The 25,492-nt window shown below is 42.4% G+C and overlaps 1 protein-coding gene across 1 annotated transcript in view; it reads right to left on the bottom strand.

Annotated features, from left to right (window-relative positions):
• The window catches only part of SIN3A (SIN3 transcription regulator family member A), a 69,965-nt gene that overhangs the window by 13,101 nt on the left and 31,372 nt on the right, over positions 1 to 25,492 (bottom strand). The window contains exons 9-17 of the mRNA XM_047074765.1: positions 25,394 to 25,483; positions 22,391 to 22,509; positions 21,625 to 21,835; positions 21,216 to 21,332; positions 18,217 to 18,455; positions 16,456 to 16,639; positions 14,486 to 15,059; positions 11,533 to 11,702; positions 7,634 to 7,807 (exon numbers count right to left, since the gene is read on the bottom strand). Coding sequence (XP_046930721.1) covers positions 7,634 to 7,807; positions 11,533 to 11,702; positions 14,486 to 15,059; positions 16,456 to 16,639; positions 18,217 to 18,455; positions 21,216 to 21,332; positions 21,625 to 21,835; positions 22,391 to 22,509; positions 25,394 to 25,483 — 1,878 coding nt within the window. The remainder of the gene's footprint in view (positions 1 to 7,633; positions 7,808 to 11,532; positions 11,703 to 14,485; positions 15,060 to 16,455; positions 16,640 to 18,216; positions 18,456 to 21,215; positions 21,333 to 21,624; positions 21,836 to 22,390; positions 22,510 to 25,393; positions 25,484 to 25,492) is intronic.

Here is a 25,492-nt window from a genome sequence, read left to right as displayed (position 1 = left end):
GGTGTAAACAAAAGACCATCTCCAAAGCTGTAATAATCTAGCTGCTCAAGGGTTGGGAGGTAGGGAGGCAATAAACTTATAAAACTTTGCTCTGATTGGAGGGATGAGGCAGACACTCCAAAGCTTAGGAGGCAGATGATAAAAAAGTCAAAAGTCCAATCTCGCTACCAGCAAAATGAAAGGTTAGAGCAAAAAGTATCATTCCACGTTTCATACCTCTTATATTAGCTAAAACAATAGTCAATGTCAAGAATGCTTTAAAATTATTTTGTTCGTTAGAAAGAAATATAGCATAAAGCCAGATCCGTAAAACATCAATGCCATTTCACCTGATAACCCCATTTCTGGAACATAATACAAAGATGTTAATGACCCTCTAGCATTAAAGAAAGAGAAGAAAAGAAAAATGAAACAGAAAGGAAGGAAGGGAGGGAGGGAGGGAAACTTCTAACAGAAAGTGAAGTGGAAAACATCAAACCCAACAGAGAGCAGCAATCACATTTTTACAGCAGTAAAGACTCCCCAAGGAGGTGCCTGGCTGGCTCAGTCAGTGGAGCATGTGACTCTTGATCTTGGGATTGTGAGTTTGAGCCCCACGTTGGGTGTAGAGATTACTTAAAAATAAAATCTAAGAAAAAAATAAAAAGACCATCCAAAGCATCACAAACTCTGTGGTGTAAGGAACACAAAACATCAACATATTAATAAGTGATCTGCTGTAATGGTATCAATCATATTTGAGGTTCTTAATATTTTGAGTTCTGTGAACTTTATTTCTGAGAGAGAGAACACATGAGCATGAATCTGGGAAAGGCAGAGAGAGAGAGACAGAATCTGAAGCAGGCTCCACACTGTCAGCATAGAGCCCGCTGCAGGACTCAAACTCACAAACCATGAGATCATGATCTGAGCCAAAGTCATAGATGCTTAACCGACGGAGTCACTCAGGTGCCCCTTAAAAATTCATATTTAAAAGCAATACACGGATAGGGGCAAAAAAAAAAGTCATATTTTGCACAAAAGAACTATGAAATGGTGGTGGCACATGGGATCTCCCCGTCAGAATCCCAAGACTCTCAATGCCCTTACCCTAAAGGCTTGCTGCAGACAAGCTCACTGTCCAAATCACAAGGAGAAGAGCAGAGCATATAAGGAAGCTTGAGAATCATTTATTTCAACCTTCTTCATTTTACACAGGGAAAAACCTAAAGTTCAGAGTTCTGACTTCTCAAGGCCACACAGCCAGTAAACAAACAGGACCAGAAGCCAGTTCTGATTCCCAGTGCTCTTCCAAAGCAGCTTTAAAAACTCCTATCTGGGGGCGCCTGGGTGGCGCAGTCGGTTAAGCGTCCGACTTCAGCCAGGTCACGATCTCGGGTTCCGTGAGTTCGAGCCCCGCGTCAGGCTCTGGGCTGATGGCTCAGAGCCTGGAGCCTGTTTCCGATTCTGTGTCTCCCTCTCTCTCTGCCCCTCGCCTGTTCATGCTCTGTCTCTCTCTGTCCCAAAAATAAATAAACGTTGAAAAAAAAAAAAAATTAAAAAAAACAAACAAAAAAAAAACTCCTATCTGTGGAGCACCCAGGGGGCTCAGTTGGTTAAGTGTCTGACTTTTTTTTTTCTTTTTTAAAGTCTATTTTGAGAGAGAGAGAGAGAGAGAGTGTGTGCGCGCATGCAAGAGAGAGAAGAGAGAGCACAGGTGAGCACTCTCTCTGGCAAAATAGATTAAAAAAAAAAAATCCCTATCGGGCACCTGCGTGGCTCAATCAGTTAAGTCCCTGACTTCGGCTCAGGTCATGGCCTCATGGGTCGTGAGTTCGAACCCCACGTAGGGCTCTGTGCTGACAGCTCAGAGCCTGGAGCCTGCTTCAGACTCTGTCCCTCTCTCTCTCTCTCAAGAATAAATAAACATTAAAAAAAAAATTCCTATCCACTAGTAAAATTTAGAACATGACAGGAACATAATACACGCAACATAAATATAAAACCACAGTTATCTCTAAAACATTTCAAAAACACTGCCCCTAGGAGTTTGCTCCCCACCAACACCCCAATCTAAGATGACCTAGAGTATCAAGATTTGTTCTACTTCTTAACGAACTCACCCTTTGAAACAAATACTAAGACCATCTCCTCTCTACTTGAAACTGAACTTCATTTCACCTCAACAGGCTCCTCCACCTGCCACCTGTCTTCTTAGGCCCTTTACCAGGTGTTTACCCTGGCTCTCTGCACTCTGCAACCACTCCCCAGTTCTTGACTAGCTTCATTATCTGACTGCCCACATCCATAACCCAAATGGTAACTACCTACAGTTGTAAACATACCTCTGGTTTCTCCACTCCTCCTTTCTCAGGGCTACCATACTGATCTTCCTGAAAGCTCAAATCCAGTGGGACATTTAGTCCCTAAAAATGCTTTACCGCTTACCAACCACAAGAAACTTCACACCTTTTACTTAGTATGGCCAAGGATCCTCATTTGGACCCTCGTTCTACACACCTCCTTCACCAATATTCTATACTTCAGTCACTCAACATGTGGTCACTTAATGTGTATCCTCAGGCACCTATAGAAGAGAACACAGTTTCTAGCTTGGAGGAGCCCAATTTAGTAAAGGAAACAGGAATATAAAGAGCTATATTTATGGGGCACCTGGGTGGCTCAGCTGGTTAAGCATCTAACCGGCTCAGGTCACAATCTCTCGGTTTGTGGGTTTGAGCCTGGCATCAGGCTCTGTGCTGACAGCTCGAAGCCTGGAGCCTGTTTCAGATTCTATGTCTCCCTCCCCTCTCCCTCTCCGTGGATCTCTCTCTCTCAAAAATAAACATTAAAAAAATATTAAAAAAAAAAAAAGAGCTATTATTTACATTAAAACTAAGGTAACTACTGGGGCACCTGGGTGGCTCAGTCGGTTAGGCATATGACTTCGGCTCAGGTTATCATCTCATGGTTTGTGGATTCAAGCCCCTCGTTGGGCTCTGTGATTACAGGACAGAGCCTGCTTCAGATCCTCTGTCTCCCCCCCCTCTCTCAAAAGTAACATTAAAAAAAAAAAGAAAGGAAAAAAAAAACTAAGGTAACTACCAAGGTACTATTCTAGAGACATGGGCAATACCCCGTGAGAATAAACAATTTCTCCTCAGTGAGCTGAAAAAGATTTCACGTCACTGAAATGGCACTCAGGTGGTCACTGAAGGATAGGGGAATACCAATCCATTTCAGAGAAACTACAACAGAGAAAACCCTATTTTTAAAAGTACATAAAAACAGGGGAGGGCTGCCATGTTTGGCTCAGTCAGTTAAATGGCCAACTCTTGATTTTGGCTCAGATCATGATCTCATGGTTCATGAGTTCGAGCCCCGAGTAGGGCTCTGCACTGGGTGTGTGGAGCCTGCTTGGGATTCTCTCTCTCTCTGCCCCTCCCTCATGTTCTCCCTCTTTCTCTCTCTCCCTCTCAAAATATATAAATAAAACTTAAATAACTTTACACCCCTTCCAAAACCAGGGTGAAGGATATGAACAGGCAATACACAGAAAAAGAAATGGGCAATGGCAGAAAACAGGAAAATATGAATTAAAATAATTTTCTGGGGCTCCTGGGTGGCTCAGTTGGTTAAGCATCCGACTCCTGATTTTGGTTCAGGTCGTGATCTCACGGTTTGTGAACTTGAGCCCCTTGTCAGCTTGGATATTCTCTGTCTCCCTGTTTCTCTGTCCCTCCTCTGCTCGTGTTCTCTCCCTCCCTCTGTCTCTCTTTCTCTGCCTCTCAAAAATAACACACACACACACACACACATATATATATATATATATATATATATATATATATAAATTTCTAACCATCCAAATGGCCAAAATAAAGAAGTTTGATAATACCCAGAGTTGACTAAGGATGGGAAAATAAATGCTCTTATGAAACTGTACCCTAGTATATATAGCTTGTTGCTGTGGAGAATAAAATGGTGATATCCATTAAAATTTAACATTTAGGGGTGCCTGGCTTGTTCAGCTGGTAGAGCATGAGACTCTTGATCTCAGGTTCGTGAGTTCAGGCCCCATGTTGGGTGTAGAGCCTACTTAAAATACGTATAATATATGTACATTTTTAATTTTTTTAAATATGCACATCCTTTGACCCAGTAATTTCATTTCTTTGTCCCTACCTTAGACAAAGACTAACACATGCACACTAGGATATAAGCACCTAGGATGCAGCACTATTTGAGACAGTAAAAAATGGAAATAGTTTAAATGTTCGCCCTGAAGGGAATATCTCTTAAAACTATGATACATTTTTACTCTTAGGTATGACAAAGCAGTTGTAAAATTGAGCTAGACTTCTATAAACCAAAACAGAGAAATTCTAAGCCAGACTAAGTGAAAAAAGCATGATGCAGAATACGCAGTGTAATATGTATTTCCACATATACACACACACATATGCATGTAAAGGCACAGAAGACGGTCTGAACAGGTACACAGAGAGCTACACATGGCTGAGTTTTTGAAAAGCAGTGTACAGAGGCAGCTGGATGGCTCAGTCGGTTAAGTGTCTGACTCTGGAGTTTGGCTCACATCATGATCTCACAGTTGTGAGACCAAGCCCCGAGTCAGGCTCCATGCTCAGTGTGGAGCCTGCCTGGGATTCTCTCTCTTCCTCTTTGTCCCTCCTCTGCTCACACGTCCAAGTGCATGCTCTCTCTCTCTCTCTCTCTCTCTCACTCAAAATAAACTAACTAACTAACTAACTAAAGAAATAAAAGCAGTGTACAACGCACACAGAAACAAAATGGAGAGGAGGCTGGGGGTCAGAGGTGGGCAGGAGATCTGAAGGGCTACTTGTGCTTAGCTTAATGTTAATGCTATCCACTTTTATTTTCTGTGTGAACATTTTAAAGGATCACTGTCATGGCATAATTTTTCTGGTTACGAAGCCTTCGTTCCCGCTGTTCCCTCTGCCACTCTGACAACTGTTCTTATCCGTAGGGTGACTCTACCTATTCCTTCGTAGGCCTTCACCACACAATTTAATCCATTGTTAACTCACGGTGGGTGGGGATGGCAATTCTGTTCACCAGGAAACAACACACTAAACTCCTACTAAACATTTATAGATTTAAAACGTTGGAAAACAAACAAACCAATCCTGAAAAGCTTAGGAAATTTCTTCTGTACTGCAAACAGTACAGGTGACAGATTAGAAACTAAAGAAATAGCTGAAAGTAGAAGCAGACAACTAGGTGGAAGATTTGGGGTCAGATCCTAAAAGTACATGGAATATATCCATGGGGCGCCCGGGTGGCTCAGTGGGTTGTCTGACTCTTGGTTTCGGCTCAGGTCACAATCTGATGCTTCATGAGTTCAAGCCCCATGTAGGGCTCTGTGCTGCCAGTGTGGAGCCTGCTTTGGATTCTCATTCTCTCTCTCTCTCTCTGCCCCTCCCCCACTCACGTGGGCTTCCTCTCTCTCGAACTAAATAGATAAACTTCAAAACAATAAATGGCGGGGGGGGGGGGAGGTGGCAGGGAGCGCCTGGGTGGCTCAGTCTGTTAAGTGTCCAACTTTGGCTCAGGTCATGATCTCACAGTTCATGAGTTCGAGCCCCTCCTCAGGCTCTGTGCTGACAGCTCAGAGCCTGGAGCCTTCTTTCGACTCTGCGTCTCCCTCTCTCTCTGCCCCTCCCCTGCTTGTTCTCTCTCTCAAAAATAAATAAATAAACTTTAAATAAGTAAGTAAAATAAAAGCACATGTAACACATCCAACAAGGATATGTTAGCTCTCTCTGCTCAGCCAACTACAAACCTTATTCTGGGCCACCAAAACCATCCTTCTTATGTAAATACATACAAGTTTTGTTCAGCCATACTATATTCATTACATAGCTGCAATCATAATACACATACTTTTGTCTCCTTTTATTTGCTTCGGTATTTTTATAATTTATAATTAACTTTTAAGGGCTTCAAAATGTGCCACCCAGCATTCACAAAATAGGTTGCCATTATCCATTCCCACAGTGGGTTGGACATCAAGGCTGTTTCCAACTATTTGCTTTCTTAACTAGCAACAACAGTGGAGTAACGGAAAAATGGGAACCACCTAAATGCCCGACGAGGCAGGCATAATTCTCTGTAAGATGAAATATCAACGTCATGAAAAGATGCTAAAGACCCAAGTGTTGCTAACTGAGCAAAATAAGTTACAGATTATTTTGCCCAGTATACTCTCTTTTAAATCCAAGCATAGAGTCTAGAAATGTCATCAGTAATTATTTCTAGGAAGCACTCCAGGTGACAACTTTTTTCTTTGCTCTACATTTCCTATCTTTTCTATAATGATCATAGATTACATGTATTAACATATTTATTTATTTATTAAATTTATTTTCTTTTTAGTAATCTCTACCCCCAACATGGGGCTACAACTCATGACCCTGAGATCAAGGGTTGTGTGCTCTGAGGAGCCTGGGTGGCTCAGTCGGTTAAGTTTCCAACTTCGGCTCAGGTCATGATCTCGTGATTCTTGAGTTCAAAGCCCTGAGTCCAGCTCTGTGCAGAAAGCTCAGAGCCTGGAGCCTACTTCAGATTCTGTGTCTTCCTCTCTCTCTGCCCTCCCCTGTTCGCACACTCTCTATAAAAAATAAACAAACATTAAGAGCTACATGGTTTTCAGACTGAGCCAGCCAGGTGCCCCTTTGTATTAACATTTTTATTTTTTATTTATTTTTTTTAAGGTTTATTTATTTATTTTGAGAGAGAGAGAGACAGCACGAACTGGGGATGGGCAGAGAGAAGGGAGACAGAGAATCCCAACCAGGCTCCGCACCATCAGCACAGAGCCCGACGTGGGGCTCAAACTCACGAAACTGTGAGATCATGACCTGAGACGAAACGAATAGTCAGATGATTAAACCAACTAAACCACCCAGGCGCCACTGTGTTAACATTTTTAAACAGAATATTATAATATTTACAAAGCATTATACTATGAAAAAATATTCACAAGAGAAAAACGCAGAATACAAAACTGTAAAATCACACACAACTAATGTTTTTGTTTTGTTTTGTTTTTGAGTAGGCTTCACTCCCAGGTTGGAGCCCAATGTGGGGTTTGAACTCATGACCCTGAGATCAAGACCTGAGCTGAAATCAAGAGTTGGATGGGACGCTGGGGTGGCTCAGTTGATTAAGCACCCGACTTTGGCTCAGGTCATCATCTCGTGGTTTCTGAGTTTGAGACCCGGATTGGGCTCTGTGCTGACAGCTCAGAGCCTGGAGCCTGTTTGGATTTTGCGTCTGCCTCTCTCTCTCTCAAAAAATAAATAAACATTAAAAAAAAAAAATTAGAGTTGGATGCTTAACTAACTGGGCCACCCAGGCACCCCTAACTAATTTTTTTTTTAAAGGTAGGGAAGTAACAGACTATCCAAGGGAGACTTTACCTTCATTTTTTTTTTTTTTTTTTTTTTTTTTTTTTAAATTCCCTCCAGTGAGCTCATAGGAACTCTAAGGAGTTCTAGGAGTAGAATCACTGGATCAAAGTACCCTGGCATGGCTTTTATTTCTGGTGGAGACAGTTCCAACAATGTCTGCTGTCACCAGCATGGTCCTTGACTCCATGAGTAACTCTCACCTTAAAGCAATTCTCATCTGACATGAGTTGCTCAGCCTTCCGCTGATACGTTGACTCCAGGAGACTCCTGGAGGTCTGTGTGTTCAGCTGGCCTCCTGTGGCCCCATTATTGTTTTCTGCCAGGTAAAGGTCAGTCACCTGTACACAGATCTCGTCACTCACAATGTGCTGCAGCTGAAATCAAGCAAAGGCAAGCTGTCAGTGAACCAAGAAAATATTTCTCCTTGTCATACAGTCAACCTTCCTCTGATGGTTCCAGTCAGTCAGCTTAAAAAGACTTCTGGTTGGTAATTTTAGAAAATTAATCACACAGAACCAGTATTTTATATTCTTGGAGAATAACTAAGCCTAAACCTTCAAGAGTAACACTGGGCCATGAAAAAAGCTTTTCTATGTATTTAAAAGCAAAAGCATAGGCAGTTCATGTTAATATGCTGCTTATTTAAAGTTCTAAGGAAATGTAAAAATAAAAAAAAATTGTTACATGAAAGAGAAACCTCATGGCTTTCTGTTTTTATGGTGCTTCTTTACGGTTTACAACTTGGTTTCATGCACATTCTCATTTGCTCTATGCAACCAGCCCGGGGAGCAGGCTGAAGAGGGACACCCAGTTACAGTGGAGACAAATGTCCATTTTAGATGAGAAAACTCACTGTGTGCCAAGGTGAGGTCAGGGGCCTTGGTAAACCATGAAAGCTAGACCCCTGTCTATATGTTCCCAGCCCTAGCACAAAGTTGGAAACTCATTAGGTAGTTGAGAATTGGTTGCTGAATCAATTACCCAAGGGCACTCAGTTGAAGGAGCACAGTTAGGACTAATATTCAAGATTCCTGACCCTTATGCTGATATTCTAATACGTTACTTCTGCTTCTACATCTGATAAAAAATACAGTCCTTAAATTGTAAACACTATTAATTAACTCAATTTCAACACAGGTCAATCATGAGTGATTACTGGTAATTATTGTGATTACATTCTTAAACTATCTAATGACTAGAAAATTGAACCTTTCAGAGTTTCCATTCTCATAGGTCATGACGATCTTTCTATTGTGAAATAAAAATTCCCCTCAAACGAAACTTTACCCATAAAAATGCCAGAGAATGTGAAAAACCTACAAGCAGAGAAAAGCAAGATGTTAACTGCACTATCATTTTGTCTATTTTACTTTAAAATTCTCAAAAACCACTAAGCCATTCTATTTTTAGGAAGATACATCCTTTTTGAAGCACTAGTAACTATGACAACTACTTATTTTTAACATTTAAAAAAGTCTTAAGTGACAAGTATGTGTATTTGTAGATAAATGGACACAGCGCAAGGTCAGAAGGGTGACTGATTTGACAGTGGTTGAAAGGCCAGCAACTGGAGATGGCTGAATTACAATTAGCCCAGACAATGGATTCTAATGTGACCATTAAAATAATGTCTATGATAACCTGATAACAGAGAGAGCAGCTTAAGATATAGTGTTTAAGGGGGCGGGTGGAGGGGGAAAGCAGTGTAATAAAAGTGTATCTAAAGCATGGTGCATACCACGTAGACACTTCCGCTCAAGACCTTCTTACTAAAGTAAACTCACTGACTCCCTATTCACACCCTCTTCTTGGATATTTGGCCCCTCCTCGAGTTTTTGGAAAGGGCAGACCTATAAAATCAGGGACAACTGGACAGCTTACACTCCCAAGCTGGGTTGCTCAGATTCTCTCTCCTGCTAATTTGAAATGACACAATGAACATGTTTGGTAGACATTTTACAGAGGAGCATCTACATGGAAAGGTCAATGCTAGGGCCAGAGGCACTGGCATAGCAAGCCAAAGCTCCAGGGGAGCTGGAGAAGCCTTGAGTACGTGGCCAAATATCTATTTGCAGAGAAAAGCATGAGAATGAAGTAGATGTTCAGAAAGAAGGCATGCAGGAGAGAAAAAAAAAAAAAAAAAAAAGATTCCCAGCCCAATCCCTACATTGGCCATTTTCTGAGTTCTCTACTAGCTATCTGTGAGACCACCTGTTGTGTTAAGACACATCCCTATTAAACCATAGTAGATCCTTGAACAACGTGAGGGTTAGGGGCACCAACCCTCCATGCAGTGGAAAATCCACATATAACTTCTGACTCCCCCCAAACCTAACTGCTAATAGTCTACTAGTGACCAATAAGCCTTACCAATAACCTAAATAGTTAATAAACAAGTATTTTTTGTTAGATGTATTATACACTATACATCTTTACAAAAAAATAAGTTACAGAAAAAGTATTATTAAGAAAACCATAAGGAAGAGAAAATGCATTTACAGTATTATGCTGTGTTTATTGAAAACAATCTGCATGGAAGTGGACCAGCGCAGTTCAAATTCAAAGCCCTGTTGTTCAAGCATCAACTGTAGTCTGGAAAAGATAAATGTATGGCCTGACCTTGAAATATATGTTCTGCCTCCAGTCAGGAATAATCTCTGGGAGAACATCAAACAAGATGGGGAGAATGAGAGAAGATATGCCTCCAACTGAGGAGTTAAGATGAGAAGCATGAACATATGTTTTAAAAACACTGGATTTGGGTATCTGGACAAAACCTGTTTCTTAAAAAGATTAGACATTATGTGTTACTGACTCAAAATTGCAACCAGGTGCTTCTAATGTATGGATTAATTATATCTATTGTTTCAAAAACCAAGCTCGGGTTTATAAAAAGTTAATTTTCCTGGATTTCTAAAATTGCTGTGCTGGCAGTGTGGGAGACCTTAACTTCCAGCCGTAGCAGCAATACGCAGCAGCAGAAGCACATGACAACTGGAGGCTTTATTTTACATACGTTCAGAAGGTGTTAACAAAGATCAGTCTCTCAAAATTAGGACCAGAGCTGTTGGCACCCATGTAATGATTTCGCTCAGTCACCATACAGACTCCTTATGGGAAGGCCTATTAACATCTTTGACTTTCAGGAAAAAACCTGTATACCTGACAACCTTCCTGAAGATGCCAAGATTCAGTTACGTGAAGTGTTCTTCCTTGACCCTGAGCAGATCCTGTGAAAGGGTGCAGAACCTTTCCAACATGTCCTTCCGACATCAAGGCAAAGGCATGGGTACTTTGCAAAGGATTCCACATTTCACTCCAAGAAAGTACCGAGCCACACAAGCTTTCCACCCCGCCCTCCCCATAGTGGCAGTGAGGACTCCAGAATGTTCTTTGTACAAGTTTTCACTTTAAAGAAAGTAGTGCACCAACAACAGATTCTGAGCCCTTCACAATGCAGACCTTAAGCCAAAAGAGTGGAAACCTGACTACCCAATTGCTATAAAATTATCACTGCTGTGAAGAACAACATATTTACAAAGTTCCAGGGTGCCACAGGAACAAACCACAAAACCAACCACAAATTCAACTCAAATGGAACCTCAGATAGTGAGGTGGGCACAGTATTATAGAAGATGTTGTATGAAACCCTTCCCACAAAAGGAACTTTAAATCTTAAAAGGAGGAAAGTACACAGAATTAAACCAACACCTACAGAAGAGGAAGAGTTACCCACTGAGAGCCCCCCACTGGGAGCCAAGGTAAGAGCCGGGCCAGTACCAACACTCACTCTATAGGCAGGCAGTGAGAACAGGGCAAAACATCGGGTCTGCTGTAGACTCATTCAACTGTGAGGGCATACTGAGCAAAGCGAAGGAGTCAATTTAGCGGCTGAAGTACTCCCACTCTGTTAACACGAGAGATCCGTAACCACATTAACCTCCCCCTTTCCTCTAGAGAACCAGACATTTGTAAACATCATTACATGCGCAAACTGCCCTTTTAATTCCAACCGAAATCTTGCCTTTCCTCTTTGCCTCATCCATCTTTAGGTAAGGACTTCTTCCCTCACCAAACCTAGCCTCCACCGTGCCCTCACCTGTCTGACAATGCTCTGGATTAGTTTGTCCATGGTGAAGGCAATGTAGGCGTGAATGGTGAACATCTCTCTCAGCGAATCTTCGTACTGTGACGAGTCTATGTTGCCATCTAGCAGGCTCCGCACCATGTCCAGGAAAGCTGGGTAATAATCTTCTACATCAACATCCACTGTGGGAGAGATGGGAGAGGTGAGGCCTTACCCTGCTACGAAAAGACTGGGAGAGAGGGCAAGGCAAATCCCACAGCTGGCCTAAAGAGCATTTGAAAGAACGAACCCTAGGTATTCAGACATACCCACTCAATCTGCTGCAGGCAGAGATGAGATCTGACAGGTGGCTACAAAGGCCAGCGCTGGCTATCAGAGGACAGTGACCCTGCAACTTTAACAGGGGCTCTGACACTCTGTCCATGCTAGAAAGACACTAAATTACAGTACGACTGGGCTCTGCCTCAGGAGAGCAGAATATCCCAGGGAAGAAGTTTCTTCAACAGTTGTTGGCTCTCCTTCTGAGAGAGAAACCTACTCTCCCGGCCTGCACAGAGCATTCCTCACACGGGTCACTTGCTCATAAAGCTATTTCAATGAAGCATCAAGTGCAGATGAGAAAAGGCAGACAGCGCCACACTCAAGTCCTGGGAAACCTCTCGGGAACAGAAAAATAGAAGTGCAAATTAAATCCCCTATGAATAATGAAGTAATCTGCATTTGTCAAAGTCCTCTTGTTTAAAAATGGATTCCCAACGTTGTACTTCACAAATTGCATTAAATGATCTGTACTTGCTGCACATGAATCACTTCAACCAGCAGCTGGAATCTTATCAGTTGTCACAGAGACATTTGGCAACTTGCAGAGTACAAAAGGAAGCATGAAAGTACTCTGCCTTTAGCTTGTTTAAGACCCATTTACTGATCTCCAGTGCTAGCAATCAAGACAGTGGCATGAGGGGGCCACTGGGGTATCGGTTATGTTGTTTCCTGACCCAGGTGCTGGTTACACAGGTGTGTTCACTTTGTAAAAATTCACTATTCAATTTGGATTTGTAGATTTTCCTGTACATATGTTGCACTTCAACAAAAAGTTCACTAAAATGAAAAAAAATTCACAAGAACTCTTTGTCACTGACATCTGGTTACCCATTTGTAAAGTTTATACAGAGAAAACAGGCGCAGAGCAAAAACCTAAATCCTTCCCCATTTATCTGAAGTGTGATGGCTCACTGAAGACCATGCAAAACAGAACAATTAACTGTTGAAAGGAAGCAACTGGCTAGACTTTCATCACAGAATATCACCTTGTTCAGACCCACAGCACAGGCACAGGCTGTGCTACTGCTGTGCAGGTGCTTTTATGCCAGAATAAAGCTAGGGGCACAGGCGACACTTGTGCCCACAAGCTATGATCAGTGTGAGGCTTGGCGTTACCACTCAAGACACAATGTAAGCTTCAAACCAGGTTAAGTCAGTGGTCAAGCCAGGATTAGGCCATTTGCTTTCTCATTTCTACCCAAGCAGATGGAATTCACCACACTGAGGTCCAAAAGCGATCTCTCTCAAGCTAGGATTAATCCAGACAAAGGTTTTTAAAATTAATATCTCTATGAGCTCTTCAACAGAAAGTTAGGGCCACACATGGGCTACTTACATCAGCAACAGCTAAAAAAAAATTTAAGATAATTCACTCCATTAAAAAAAAAGAAGTCTTGGGGCGCCTGGGTGGCGCAGTCGGTTAAGCGTCTGACTTCAGCCAGGTCACGATCTCGCGGTCCGTGAGTTCGAGCCCCGCGTCGGGCTCTGGGCTGACGGCTCAGAGCCTGGAACCTGTTTCCGATTCTGTGTCTCCCTCTCTCTCTGACCCTCCCCCGTTCATGTTCTGTCTCTCTCTGTCCCAAAAATAAATAAACGTTGAAAAAAAAAAATTAAAAAAAAAAAAAAAAAAAAGAAGTCTTAAAAAAGAGCCTGTGTGGCTCAGTCGGTTAAGCGTCGGACTTCGGCTCAGGTCACAATCTCACGGTTCGTGAATTCAAGCCCCACAACAGGCTCTCTGCTGTCAGCACGGAGCCCACTTTGGATCCTCTGTCCCCCTCTCTCCCTGCCTCTCCCCCACTTGTGCACTCTTCTCTCTCTCAAAAATAAACATTAAAAAAAGTCTTAAAGATAATTCATTCCACAAACTGGCTATTTCTTCAAGGGCACAGAAGAAAAGCTCCACGGAAAAGTTTTTGGCTTACAGCTCAAGAACCTAATTACGAACAGGACAGTTATCTAGAAGCAGGCAACAGAGAATTCCGTAAAGCACACGGAGGCTTCCTTAGCCCATGTTTATTTTCCTTTTCCTGTGATCTCTAACTGCACTTCTGTTCTTCATGGTCTGCTGCCTCACACCATCTCTTGACTTCCAATCTCCTTTCCATAAAGTATTTCTATTCATTAGGAATGAGCCATGAACCCTATTGGCTAAAGAGAAGTCTAGCCCAAACATATCTGAGAAAATTCACATCTGGCTCAGGCATGAACAACTAGGAATTTATGTTCCGTCATGCAGCAGAACCGACTGTGACATTTTAGTCCCACCCTGTCCTTTAAAACATTCTGCAATACCCCAGAGAGCTGCCATTTGGGAAACTGATGGCAACTGACACCCCCTGCCCAGGTGTCCACAGTAGGAACCACTGAGAGCATCCGTGATCCAAGCCCTGCAGAGGGTGCTTTGCATATTCTCCCCGATTCTCCCAACAACTCCACAAGGTATTAAGGGGTGCCTCCATTTTACAGGTAAACAGGTAAGGGGAGTTGAAGTAAGGTCACACGACCAGTAAATTGCAGACCTAGGATCTGAACCCTGGTCAGGCTCTGAGGCTGTATGTATAAAAGAAAGCGGTCCCAAATCTAATTTGGCTCTGAGGCCCCCAACCCCTCACACCATCCAGAAACCAACAGTCTAAGCACTCACTAGGTTCTTTGAGACGCAACTGGATAGCAGGACTGTCACTCTTGTCTCGCTTTATGCCCAACACTTCCCGTTCCCACTCTCTCTCTCGGTTTTCTTCTTCAATTTGTCTTTCAGCTTGGGAACAAATCCGCAGCAGCCGCAAGCAGAGAATCTGGTGCAGTCGCATAAAGATATACCAGTTGTTATTAACATAGAAGAGGTTGTATACTTCATCCATCCCTCTTAACTTCTGAGCTGCTGTGTTACTAAACAGTAGCTTAGACTTAGGGGGACTGCCCCCAACACCATTGTGCTTCTTAGCTGCCCCTGTGGCTTCATCTACATCCATCTCTTCTTCTTCCTCTTCCTCCACATCCGAGAGATCACCTCTCTGAGCAAAGAGCAGATCTGGAATGAAATGATGCATGATTTGCTTGATTTTATACTTGTCCTCCTTTTGAATGCCCGTCTGCCTCTTCACATGGTGGATAATCAAAGCAGCGGCATCTTCCAGGATCTGTTTGTCTTCATAGGCAAGCGAGAGGTGTGGGCCGACAGGTACACCGGCATTTTCTTCTGTAGCCTGCTCCTGCCTCTGACAGGAGAGAGATGCAAAGTATTACCACAACAACAGTCAACAGAGCTGTGCGACTGTGCCAGCAGTACATGCCGTTATCAACCACAGTGTCTATTATTTTCCAACCGGACACTTCCAGAAACAGAAAGATAAGGTGAGAGATGTGGTCTGACACCAAAGTATTGGTATCTTCTAGACTGCGAAGACTTACTGGGACAATGGGACAAAACTGGGACCATCTTTTAAAATTCTGTAGTAGTGTTTATGGATATGGAGGATACAACATGAGGTCTAGGACTAGAGGTCTACAATCTGGGGTGGGAGTGTGGAAGGTGACAGATGTGATAAAACTGGCAAAACAGGGATGCTTTTTTTTTTTTTTTTTAATTTTTTAAAATGCTTATTTATTTTTAAGAGACAGAGAGAGACAGAATGTGAGTGGGGGAGGGCAGAAAGAGAGGAGACACAGAATCCGAAGCAGGCTCCAGGCTCGGAGCTGTCAGTACAGAGCCTGACGTGGGGCTTTAGCTCACCAGCTGTGAGATCATGACCCAAACCAAAGTCAGATGCTCAACCGACTGAGCCACGCAGGCACCCAACAGGGGTGCTAATTTAAGAGCTCGTTTTACCACTCTTTCCCCCTTTTCATGTACTTTAACATGTTCATAATAAAACGTTTTTTTAAAATTCAAGATCATACAACTTTTAGGAATGCTCAATCACACTGTATTTATGTTTCTATCCATCCCCCATGACTGTAAGCTCCAAGAAAGCAGGATTAATTTCTTAATCATCTCTGTATCCTGGCTCCCAGTACTATATACACTCCTGGTAAGTATGCTGAGTAAACACGGATTAGAAAGCGTCTGGGGATTAAGGCTCAGTGTTTCACCTGTGGAAAGTTGAGAAGGGTTACATGAATGAAGACAAGGTATCATTTGGAGGGAGAGAGACAGGAAGACAAGTGGAAGAGGGAGGTGGCAGGCACAGACTGAAGTCAGGATGTTAAACTGGGAAACCAGTAAAGCCACTTAGTCATAAAGGTGAGGCTTAGATTTAAAATGACAGAATCAAGGGGCACCTGGGTGGCTCAGTCACTTAAGTGTCTTGGCTCTTGACCTTGGCTCAGGTCATGATCTCAACAGTTGTGAGACTGAGCCCCGCACTGGGCTCCGCCGGGCATGGAACCTGCTTAAGATTCTCTCTCTTCTCCCTCTGCCCCTCCCCGCTCTCACTCATTCTCAAAAATGAACCAATGAATGAATTAATTAAATGGCAAAATCAGGAACAGAGAAGTCTGTGACAGTTACAAAGCAAGAATCAACATGTCTTGGAGGGTCTCACTTTCATGTAACAAATGTAATTTCCAGGAATCAAAGCCATGCTCTCACAGATGTAGAAACCTCCAGCTCACCTCATCATAGATACTCTCAATCTCGTTGAGTAAACTCTTAGACCTCAGGACCTTGGTGTCATTCTGTTTAAAGTTGATGCCCTGGTGGTCCAGAGACTTCAAGTAGTACTTCTCATTCTGCTCTCTCCACACCTTGTTAAAGCCTCTCTGAGCTTCCCGCCATTCTTCCTCTTTCATCTTCAACCTGGGGGGTGAGGGGGGAGAAACAACCAGACATGGGAATTATAAGGGAGAGACTTAAACTCTTTGGCTTTGAATCCTGGCTCTGCTCTACTAGACTCTGTTTTCTTACCGGTAAAACAGAGATAACGAGACCTACTCTCTAAGGGTTTAGAGGTGAGAAATATGCCAGACTTACTTTATTTCAAAAGTCAGAAGATACAATAGGTCTGTCATAATTATTGGCAACTTGGGATATTGTTATTCAAATTGTTATATTGTTATTCAAACCAGGCTTAACTGTTACACAAGGAAATTACTCATCCAGGACTTATTTTGAAGAAGTAATTTGTCCCAAACTCAGAAATCTTACCTAGAATTTATTTCTCAACAGCATTCCATAGAATACCCTTGAAAGGGGGGGGTGCTCTTTCTTGGCCAGCTAAAATAAGCTATAGGACTTCTGCAAACATTTGCTATGCTAACTAACATAAATGCAGAAGTGCAGAGCAGAGAACTTGCATTTGCACTGGAAGGCTCCTCTGCACATGGTCTGGGAATTTCTGATGGCAACGACTGATCCGAGCACTCCAGTAGAGAGGAGAAGAAAAATCAAAACCAGCATTAGAGCTGAAGAATACCCTACATCTCAAAGCCAAAAGTTAAATGCTATGGGCATGGCAAGAAGAGGAACACCTAGGCCGGCTCCTGAGGAGAGGGCTAGGGAGGCACAATAAAATCTGGGCATTTGCACACTGTGCAGCAGACAAGAATCCCTTCCCACTGTTTCAGGTGATACTAAGAGAGGACCCGTCTGTTAGCTGGGATTCACACTGTGGTCCAGAGTGCCATGGACTTGAAGGAGCCCGGGCTCAGCCCTAGCCCTGGCCTCCTCCTTGATGCCTGGTCTAGGTGAGTACAATAGCCCTCAACACTTGAGGCTGAAGGCTTTTCAGGAGAAAAAAAGTAAGACATTCTTGGTAAAAGTGGTGAGCTAGTGGGGCGCCTGGGTGGCTCAGTTGGTTGAGCGTCCGCTTCAGTTAGGGACATGATCTCACGGTTCGTGAGTTCGAGCCCCGTGTCAGGCTCCGTGCTGACAGCTCAGAGCCTGGAGCCTGCTCCGGATTTTGTGTCTCCCTCTCTCTCTCTGCCCCTCCCTAGCTTGCACTCTGTCTCTTCCTCTCTCAAAAGTAAATAAACATTTAAAAAAAAAAAAAAAGTGGTGAGCTAGTAAGTCTTTTTAAATAAAATATAAATTTTACAAAAAGTGATTTTCCTTACTAAAAACAAAGGTGTTAACAAATGGTTAGTACTGAGTGGCAGGAATGTGGGTGGTTGTTTTCTTTGTCCTTTTCTGTATTTCAAAATATTCCCTTAAACACACAGAGCATTCCACTATGGACTTTCAAGGTCTGTTCTCTACTGCTGGTCTCACAGAAGTTCCACTATCCCAAGCTGCACCTGACTTCTAACAACCAGGGTTGGGGAGATATGGAGGTCTCATGGGATAATACCCAGGTTGAAAATGAGGGCCTTATTTAATGGGACACTGAATCTGTCATCAAGCACACTAAAGCACAAAGGGCACATTCAGTCAGTTACCTTTTAAGGACAATTGGGACAGCGATGGAGGGGTTCTTCCTCAGACCGTCAATGATGTCAGCTGCTTTATCAGCATATATCCTCTGGAGTGCTTTTCGATGAATAACTTCTGATGTGCCCCCAAGGGTGTTGTCCAAGCGAAATTTGGCTTGTTCCTCAGCAGACAAGCGAGAGAGCTTCTTCTGAATTGCTTCCAGAACCCGGATCGTTGCCAGATTGGTCTCTAAAACTACATCAAGCTAAAGCAAAAGACAAAGTGTGCTCAGGACCCAAACCAGAACAGAATAGCAGTCAGGAGTGTGAAGTAAGGAGTCAAGTTCCTTGGATGTGAAACCTAAGCTCTGCTGTAGCAGCTACACAAAAGTCTATTTCCTTACCAATAAAATAGGGATAACGCCACCTACTCTCATAAGGTGGTTTTCTAGGTTAAACAATACAATCCACATAAAGGATTTAGTGCAAGGTCTGGCACATAACATGCAACAAATGATAGATAAGTGGTAGTTGTTACTTCTAACACCATCAGTGCACTTTCCTTAGGACTACTGACCCCAGACCAGAGGAATCACACAGGGGGGCAACCTTACCGACACTTCCATCCCTCTGAACTTTCCTGGATTGCTAAGATCGGTTACAAATAATAAAACAAAACAAAAACAAAATACAACAATCCCCAGAAGACCATTCAAGATGATAAATCAGTCTTAGGTGTAAGGTTTTTCAGGGTAACTTGAAATATTCAAATGTTTAATAGCTTTGCTCTACATCCAGTAAGAGCAGTGACTATCATTCCTTAAGGACTTCGATGTTGGGGCACCTGGGTGGCTCAGTCAGTTGAGCATATGACTTTGGCTCAGGTCGTGATCCCGTGGTTGTGACTTTGAGCCCCGCACTGGGCTCTGTGCTAACAGCTCAGAGCCTGGAGCCTGCTTCGGATTCTGTCTCCCTCTCTCTCTCCCCTCCCTGACTTGTGCTCTGTCTCTCTCTTTCTCTCAAAGATAAGTCAACATTAAAAAAGGGGGAGGGGAAGGGTGGCGCGTGGGTGGCTCAGTTGGGTGAAGCTTCCAGCTTTGGCTCAGGTCTCATGGTTTGTATGTTTGCGCCCTGCATCGGGCCCTAGGCTGACAGCTCGGAGCCTGAAGCTTTCTTCGGATTCTGTGTCTCCCTCTCTCTCTGCCCTGCCCCACTTGTGCTCTGTCTCTGTCTCTCAAAAATAAATGTTACACAAAAAAATTTTTTTTAAAAAGGACTTCAATGTTGTATCTGTAGGTAACCATCTAAATTCTAACAGAATTCCTGGAACTTACTTTGTGGCAAGGGCCTAGCCAGACCTGGTTAAGGATAGGACTGGCAACCTTTGAGCTAACTTTTTTCCTAGGCTTAACACAAGATTCTCTAAATGAGAAACAGAAAATGAAGTAAACGAGCAATCTTAGGGCCCTATGACCAAATGTCTATAGAAGTACTCCCTAAATTTTCTAGTTTAGGGACTGTGGTAGTAATTTTGTACAAAATTTCTGGTCCCTCTTCCGATTATGGACAAATGATGAACTGAACCTCCTGGCTCCCTTGTGAAAAGACAGGGCCATCTAACTAGTTCTGGCAAATGAGTATGGGCAGCAGGTAAATTGAAGCAGTGTTTGCTACTTCTGAGCAAGACCCTCCTGAGCTCTTTTCCCTCTAGTGATTGGCAATATTCAAGATGGTAGCACTTGGTCAGCCTAGTTCCCTGAAGTAATTCTGATGAGCAGGATCCCCCACTAAACATTAATGCAATGTAGCATGATCAAGAAATAAATCTGTTTTTTCAAGCCACTGAACTTTGGGGGTTGTCTACACTACACGATCACTAACGTATCCTGAGGTATAAAGGAATGCTCCATCAAACTAGCCCCCAATCCTTCATCATCATGCCTATAATCAGAAATGGGAAATGAGGATGTTGCCTTTTTCAGGCATACCATTTGAGAATAGGAACACCCTGTCAGAAGAAGATGCCAATCTCTGCTTTCTAACTCATCATGTACCCTTACTCAGGTAACAAAGAAATGCTTTCTTCAGCCTGATAAAACTTTCCATGGCATCTGTCATGATTTCACTTTATGCAAAAGGTTGAAACTCCTCATGAACACTGGGGCCAGTCACCTGTCAGAGGCCAAGCAACATGTGGCTCTTCCTTCAAAATATGCCAGAAACAGCTAAATCAAGCATGAAGAGGGATGGCCGGCAGAGTGAAATCATATGGATTTTAAAAAAGAGCAAGCTATCTTCTATCTATATGAATAAGCAGAGACAGTCACTTTTTAAGTAATAAATGCATTAAATAGGATACACATCATTTTACCTCTTTAAACACAATGAACAGTCCCTTTTCTATTGATGAGATCAGCGAACTAGCCATTTTTACACTCTCAGTACTCCTACTTGCTGGTACAGAGGCTCTATCAGCTCACTTATTCACTCGGGCTCTTCCCTTCCCAACTACTTTAAAATGAAGCCCTAATTTGCTTTCTTTCATAAGGAGCCAAATCAATCAGATATAGATAGGAGAGAAGAATTCCAGTTCTCACAGGAGAGCTGCTTTGCTAATAACCGTATGAAGATACCTGCTAAGAATAACAATACACACTTCAAAATAAATAACTCAACCTCTTTACGACAACCCAGACAGCCTTAAACGATACTGTTTTAGATACCCTGTAAAACGCAGTAACTTTTAAAAGGCCGTTAAAAATTCAAGGGATTATTACACAGCCATCAATGGATAACTTTACTCAAAAGGTTAAAGTGGCCTAGATAGCTCACATTTGCCATAAAACATTACTAATATATTTGACGAACTTGTAAAGCATGGTAAATACGACAATAAGCATTTACTACTGAAGGATACAAGCCTCTGGCTCTTCCGTTTTAAAAGCCAAGCCTCACAGACATTTAAGATAGCTTAGCATTCAGCACCTCCCATTTCCCCAACCTCCAAATGATAAAGGAGCTTGTACCTCAAAGCGTTCATCTTCACAACGATAGATATGTTCTTCATACTGGGTTTTCTTGGAACTAACAAAGGTGGAGTCCTCAGACCAGGAAGGGAAGGAAACCCACGTATCATTTAAAACCTTGGAGTAAAGGAAGAGAAATTGAAGGCAAGCCTAAAAGCTTTCTGGTGATTAAGCATTCTCAACAAAAAGACACAACTCTAGGGGATGGAAGAAACCATCAACATTGCCAAGTTTCACCTCTAGTAAGTTTGCAAAAGATGGAAAATATGGACATAAGTATAAAACAATTTCTTCTGAAAAAAGAGAAGGATCTTGATTTCCTCATTTATATAAATTCTTGATCCCTGGTACCACTCCCTCTGGAGGAAGCTGAGTCATCAGGACTGATCCTTTCCAGAGAAAGCCTTACCTCTTTACAGAGAGGAGTCCGTCCTGTACACTTGGGCTGCTGGTAACTCTTTGGTAGGGCCCGATAGCTGGAGCCCAACCGTTTACAAGAGGCATAATCTATCTCCATGGCAATGCCCTCTGTGGCTCGTTCCTTTGGAAAGGTTTCCAGATGTACAGACTCCTTATAGCCCAGAAAGTTTTTAAACCAATTAAACAATTCAGGGAATTTCCTGAAGAATCAAAACCAAAAACTGGTGAGCAATTAGAAGCATGATGTAGTTACCCTGAGGTATGGCTATTTGGTGTTGGGTCAGAATTCTGCTACTAGGGACAAATTCCAATGACAATTATTATTTCCTGCCTAAGAAGCACTGCTTCTGAGCATCTGGCTTCCCCTTTTCTTATCGAGTATTCCAAGACTAGTTAGGGTGCTGATGGAGGAGCTGCACCGAAATTAAGCAATACCCAGCTGTTCTTCTAATCAAGAAGACCACTTTAATGTTCAGATAATTCTTAGGTTGTCAAATACAGTCAAGATTCTAGAACCCTGGAAGAGACTGGTCTCTACAAACATCCAACATTGGTCAGGGGATCAAGAGACCCCCTAGTCTTAGCCGATGCCCTATTTTTCCATCTCTAGAGTTAAACTAGAAGAACTCCCAGAGGATTCTTGTGACTCTGACATTATATGAGTCAACAGACCCATCGTGATCAAATTATTTTTGCCTATCATATACCCTCACCTCCATACCACACATCAGGGCTAAGCCCCTCTCTCCACTTACCCCAGGAAAGGAGAGACTAACTGGACAAGCTCAGCCCGAGAGATCACCTCCTGGTTAAAGATAACAAGACAGCGCAGGAAATTTTCATAGGCCTCAGCACTCCGCAGAGCCTTTCGGACCTTATGGAGACACCAGAAGAGAAACAGTTAAATGGGGAATTAGGAGATCCTGGATTGCTTTTAGAAGATTGGGGAAATTTGGGGGTGTCTGGGTGACTCGGCTGAGCATCTGACACTTGATCTTGATTCAGGTCATGATACCAGGGTCATGGGATCGAGCCCTGAGTCAGGCTCTGTGCTGACAGCTCAGAGCCAGCTTGAGATTCTCTCTCTCTCCCTCTCTCTGTTCCCTTCCCCTGCTCACACACTCTTTCTCTCTCTCAAAAAAAAAATAAATAAATAAATAATATTTTTAAAAAAGGAAACTTGGTAAAATATTTATGTATGAAATAATATAATATCTGGGATTTGTCTCCAAATAACCCAGGGTAGGTTAGAGTACATATGAAACAAGTACACTGGCTAGGACGTGGAAACTGCTGAAGCTGGATGATGGGTACATCTTACTCCTCTCCTTAATTTCACACGTTTAAAATTTTCTATAATAAAAAATTTTTAATCAAGATCCTAGAGTATATAGTACATTTATCTACTTATATGCTTGATTCTCCAACCATATCAGAGTTACCCAAGTTTTTGCCACTGCTCCTAACAGATGTTTATGGCGAGAATCTTTGTCAGTACTGTTTTTAAACTCTGGTAATCTCGAATAATGATTTTCTAAATAAGACACGTCTGTCCTCTGAGCTGATCCTTTCCCTTCCTCCACCTACTATGCTGAACACTTCAACATCCGAAAACCTAAAAACGTTCAATGGTATACACACAGTAAAACCAGCCTGACTAGATGAGCAATTTGGAGTTTCAATTCCAAAAGTGAATATTTAGCACTGTGGTACTTTAGTGAGGACTGCAAACAGATCCTCACCAAACCAAGTAGTTTAGCAACAACCTCTTCTTCAGGCTCCTGTATATTTTTATAACGATTTGTCAGTAGACATTATACGGCATATGCATTTTCAAAGCCAAAGATGAAAGAGAACCGTATTTCTTGTACTATACACCAGATTCACTTACTTTTAACTTTTTATTAGCCTTTAAACATGCACAAAAGTAGACAGAATAGTCTAATGAACCCCCTGTACTTACCTAGCCTCAATGATCAATATAAAGTAAATTCTATTTCACCAATAACCATTTTCCCCACCAATGAATTTTAAAGCAATTTTAGGGGTGCCTGGGTGGCTGAGTCGGTTAAGCATCCAACTTCGGCTCAGGTCATGATCTCACAGTTCATGAGTTCGAGCCCCACCAGGCTCTATGCTGAAAGCTCAGAGCCTGAAGCCTGATTCGGATTCTGTGTCTCCCTCTCTCTCTCTCTCTCTCTCTGCCCCTTCCCAGCTTGCGTGCACGCTTTCTCTCTCAAAAATGAACATAAAAAAAAAAAAATTAAAGCAAATTTCAGACACTTCATCTGTACAGCTGACCCTTGAACAACATGGGTTTGAAGTGCACCGGTCCATTTATTTGCAGATTTTGATAATACAGTACTGTAAATGTATGTTCCCTTTCTTATGATTTTATTTCTCTACCTTATTATTAGCATATCATACATACAGCATAAAAAATATGTATTAACCCATGGTTTACATTATTGGTAAGGCTTTTCTGGTCAAAAGGAAATTTTGGGGGAGTCACAAGTTATACTCAGATTTTCAATCCACAGTGTTTAAGGGTCAACTGTATATCAGTATATATCTCTAAGAAATAAGTGCTCCAAAAATTTTTTTTAAAAATACAAAAAACAAAAAACTGACATCACTCATTAAAAAATTAACTTATTCACACCCTACCCTCTACTCTTTCATTGTCATGTAATGGTTGTGACCTGGACTTCCAAATTTCCCTTAGAAGTACCAAGTGCCCAGGCAGCCCTCAGAAATTGCTCAAGTCAGAGCCAGGGACTTGGCTGTCAGACAGGACAGCTCACACAGGCACAGCAGGCTAGAGAGATCAGGAGGCACCAATCATGGGGATGCTAAAACACCTGCCCTTTTGCAAAAACCCAAAGGTGCAAGACAGGGTAAATCTGTACCAGACCAATCCAGGCTGGCTCCTGCCAGTGAGAAGTCTGACAGTTGCCAATTACCTTGATAAAAACAGCCCGCTAATCATCAAGTTGACTCCAAGGAGGAAGTCAGACACAGGAGGAAGTCAAACTAATACACCACACAACACGGTTGACACCAGTAAGCTCAACCCTGGCAGCTTATCAGGATCACCTGGGGAACTTTGACACCAAATCAGAATTCCCACAAACCCTATATTCGATACTGCAAATAAGTACCACAAGCAATGAGAAGATTATAAGTCATCTTAAGTCCTCGACAACTGGTACAGACCTGGAAGTCTACAACAGGGAGCTCCAAACATCTTCCAAGAGTAACATCATGCATTTTTCTTTCTTTCTTTTCTTTCTTTCTCTCTCTCTTTTTTTTTTTAATGCTTATTTATTTTTGAGAGAGAGCGAGCGCGCCCACTAGCAGGGGAGGAGCAGAAAATCTGAAGCGGGCTCTGTGCTGACAGCAGACAGCCTGATGTGAGGCTCGAACTCAGGAACTGCGAGACCATGACCTGAGCTAAGTTGGACACTTAACCAACTCAGCCACACAGGCGTCCCATGAGTAACCTCATGTATTTTTCAAAAGCATCTTCCACCATGGAAAGTGCTGTAAACTACTTCACAAAAGTAACACAGACAATGCTACTATTTCTCAGCTGTGCTAATGGTTCCAGTAGTCTGAAAGGACCTACAACTTAGAAACTATGTTAATAAGCAGAAAGTCTTCATCAGCTTGATGCAACTCAAAACAAAATCCTCTTGAGGACAGGGTAATTTGCTTGTGGCATTAATAACCAATATTAAATATAATTCAACAATTACCTTATCAAAAAATAACGACTCGGTTCCTACACCATGTTTACTGGCATCTGCCATAGAAGAATCCTTTAGGCTGAGCAGTTTAGGTTTCTTCTGCAAAAA

Source organism: Lynx rufus, unplaced genomic scaffold (assembly GCF_022079265.1).
Source record: "Lynx rufus isolate CCGP_SWC_20201006 ecotype Redwood Valley unplaced genomic scaffold, mLynRuf1.p SCAF_13, whole genome shotgun sequence".
Taxonomy (NCBI): Eukaryota; Metazoa; Chordata; class Mammalia; order Carnivora; family Felidae; genus Lynx; species Lynx rufus.
Note: the sequence above shows the minus strand (reverse complement) of the source record. Positions and strands in the feature narration are given on the sequence as shown.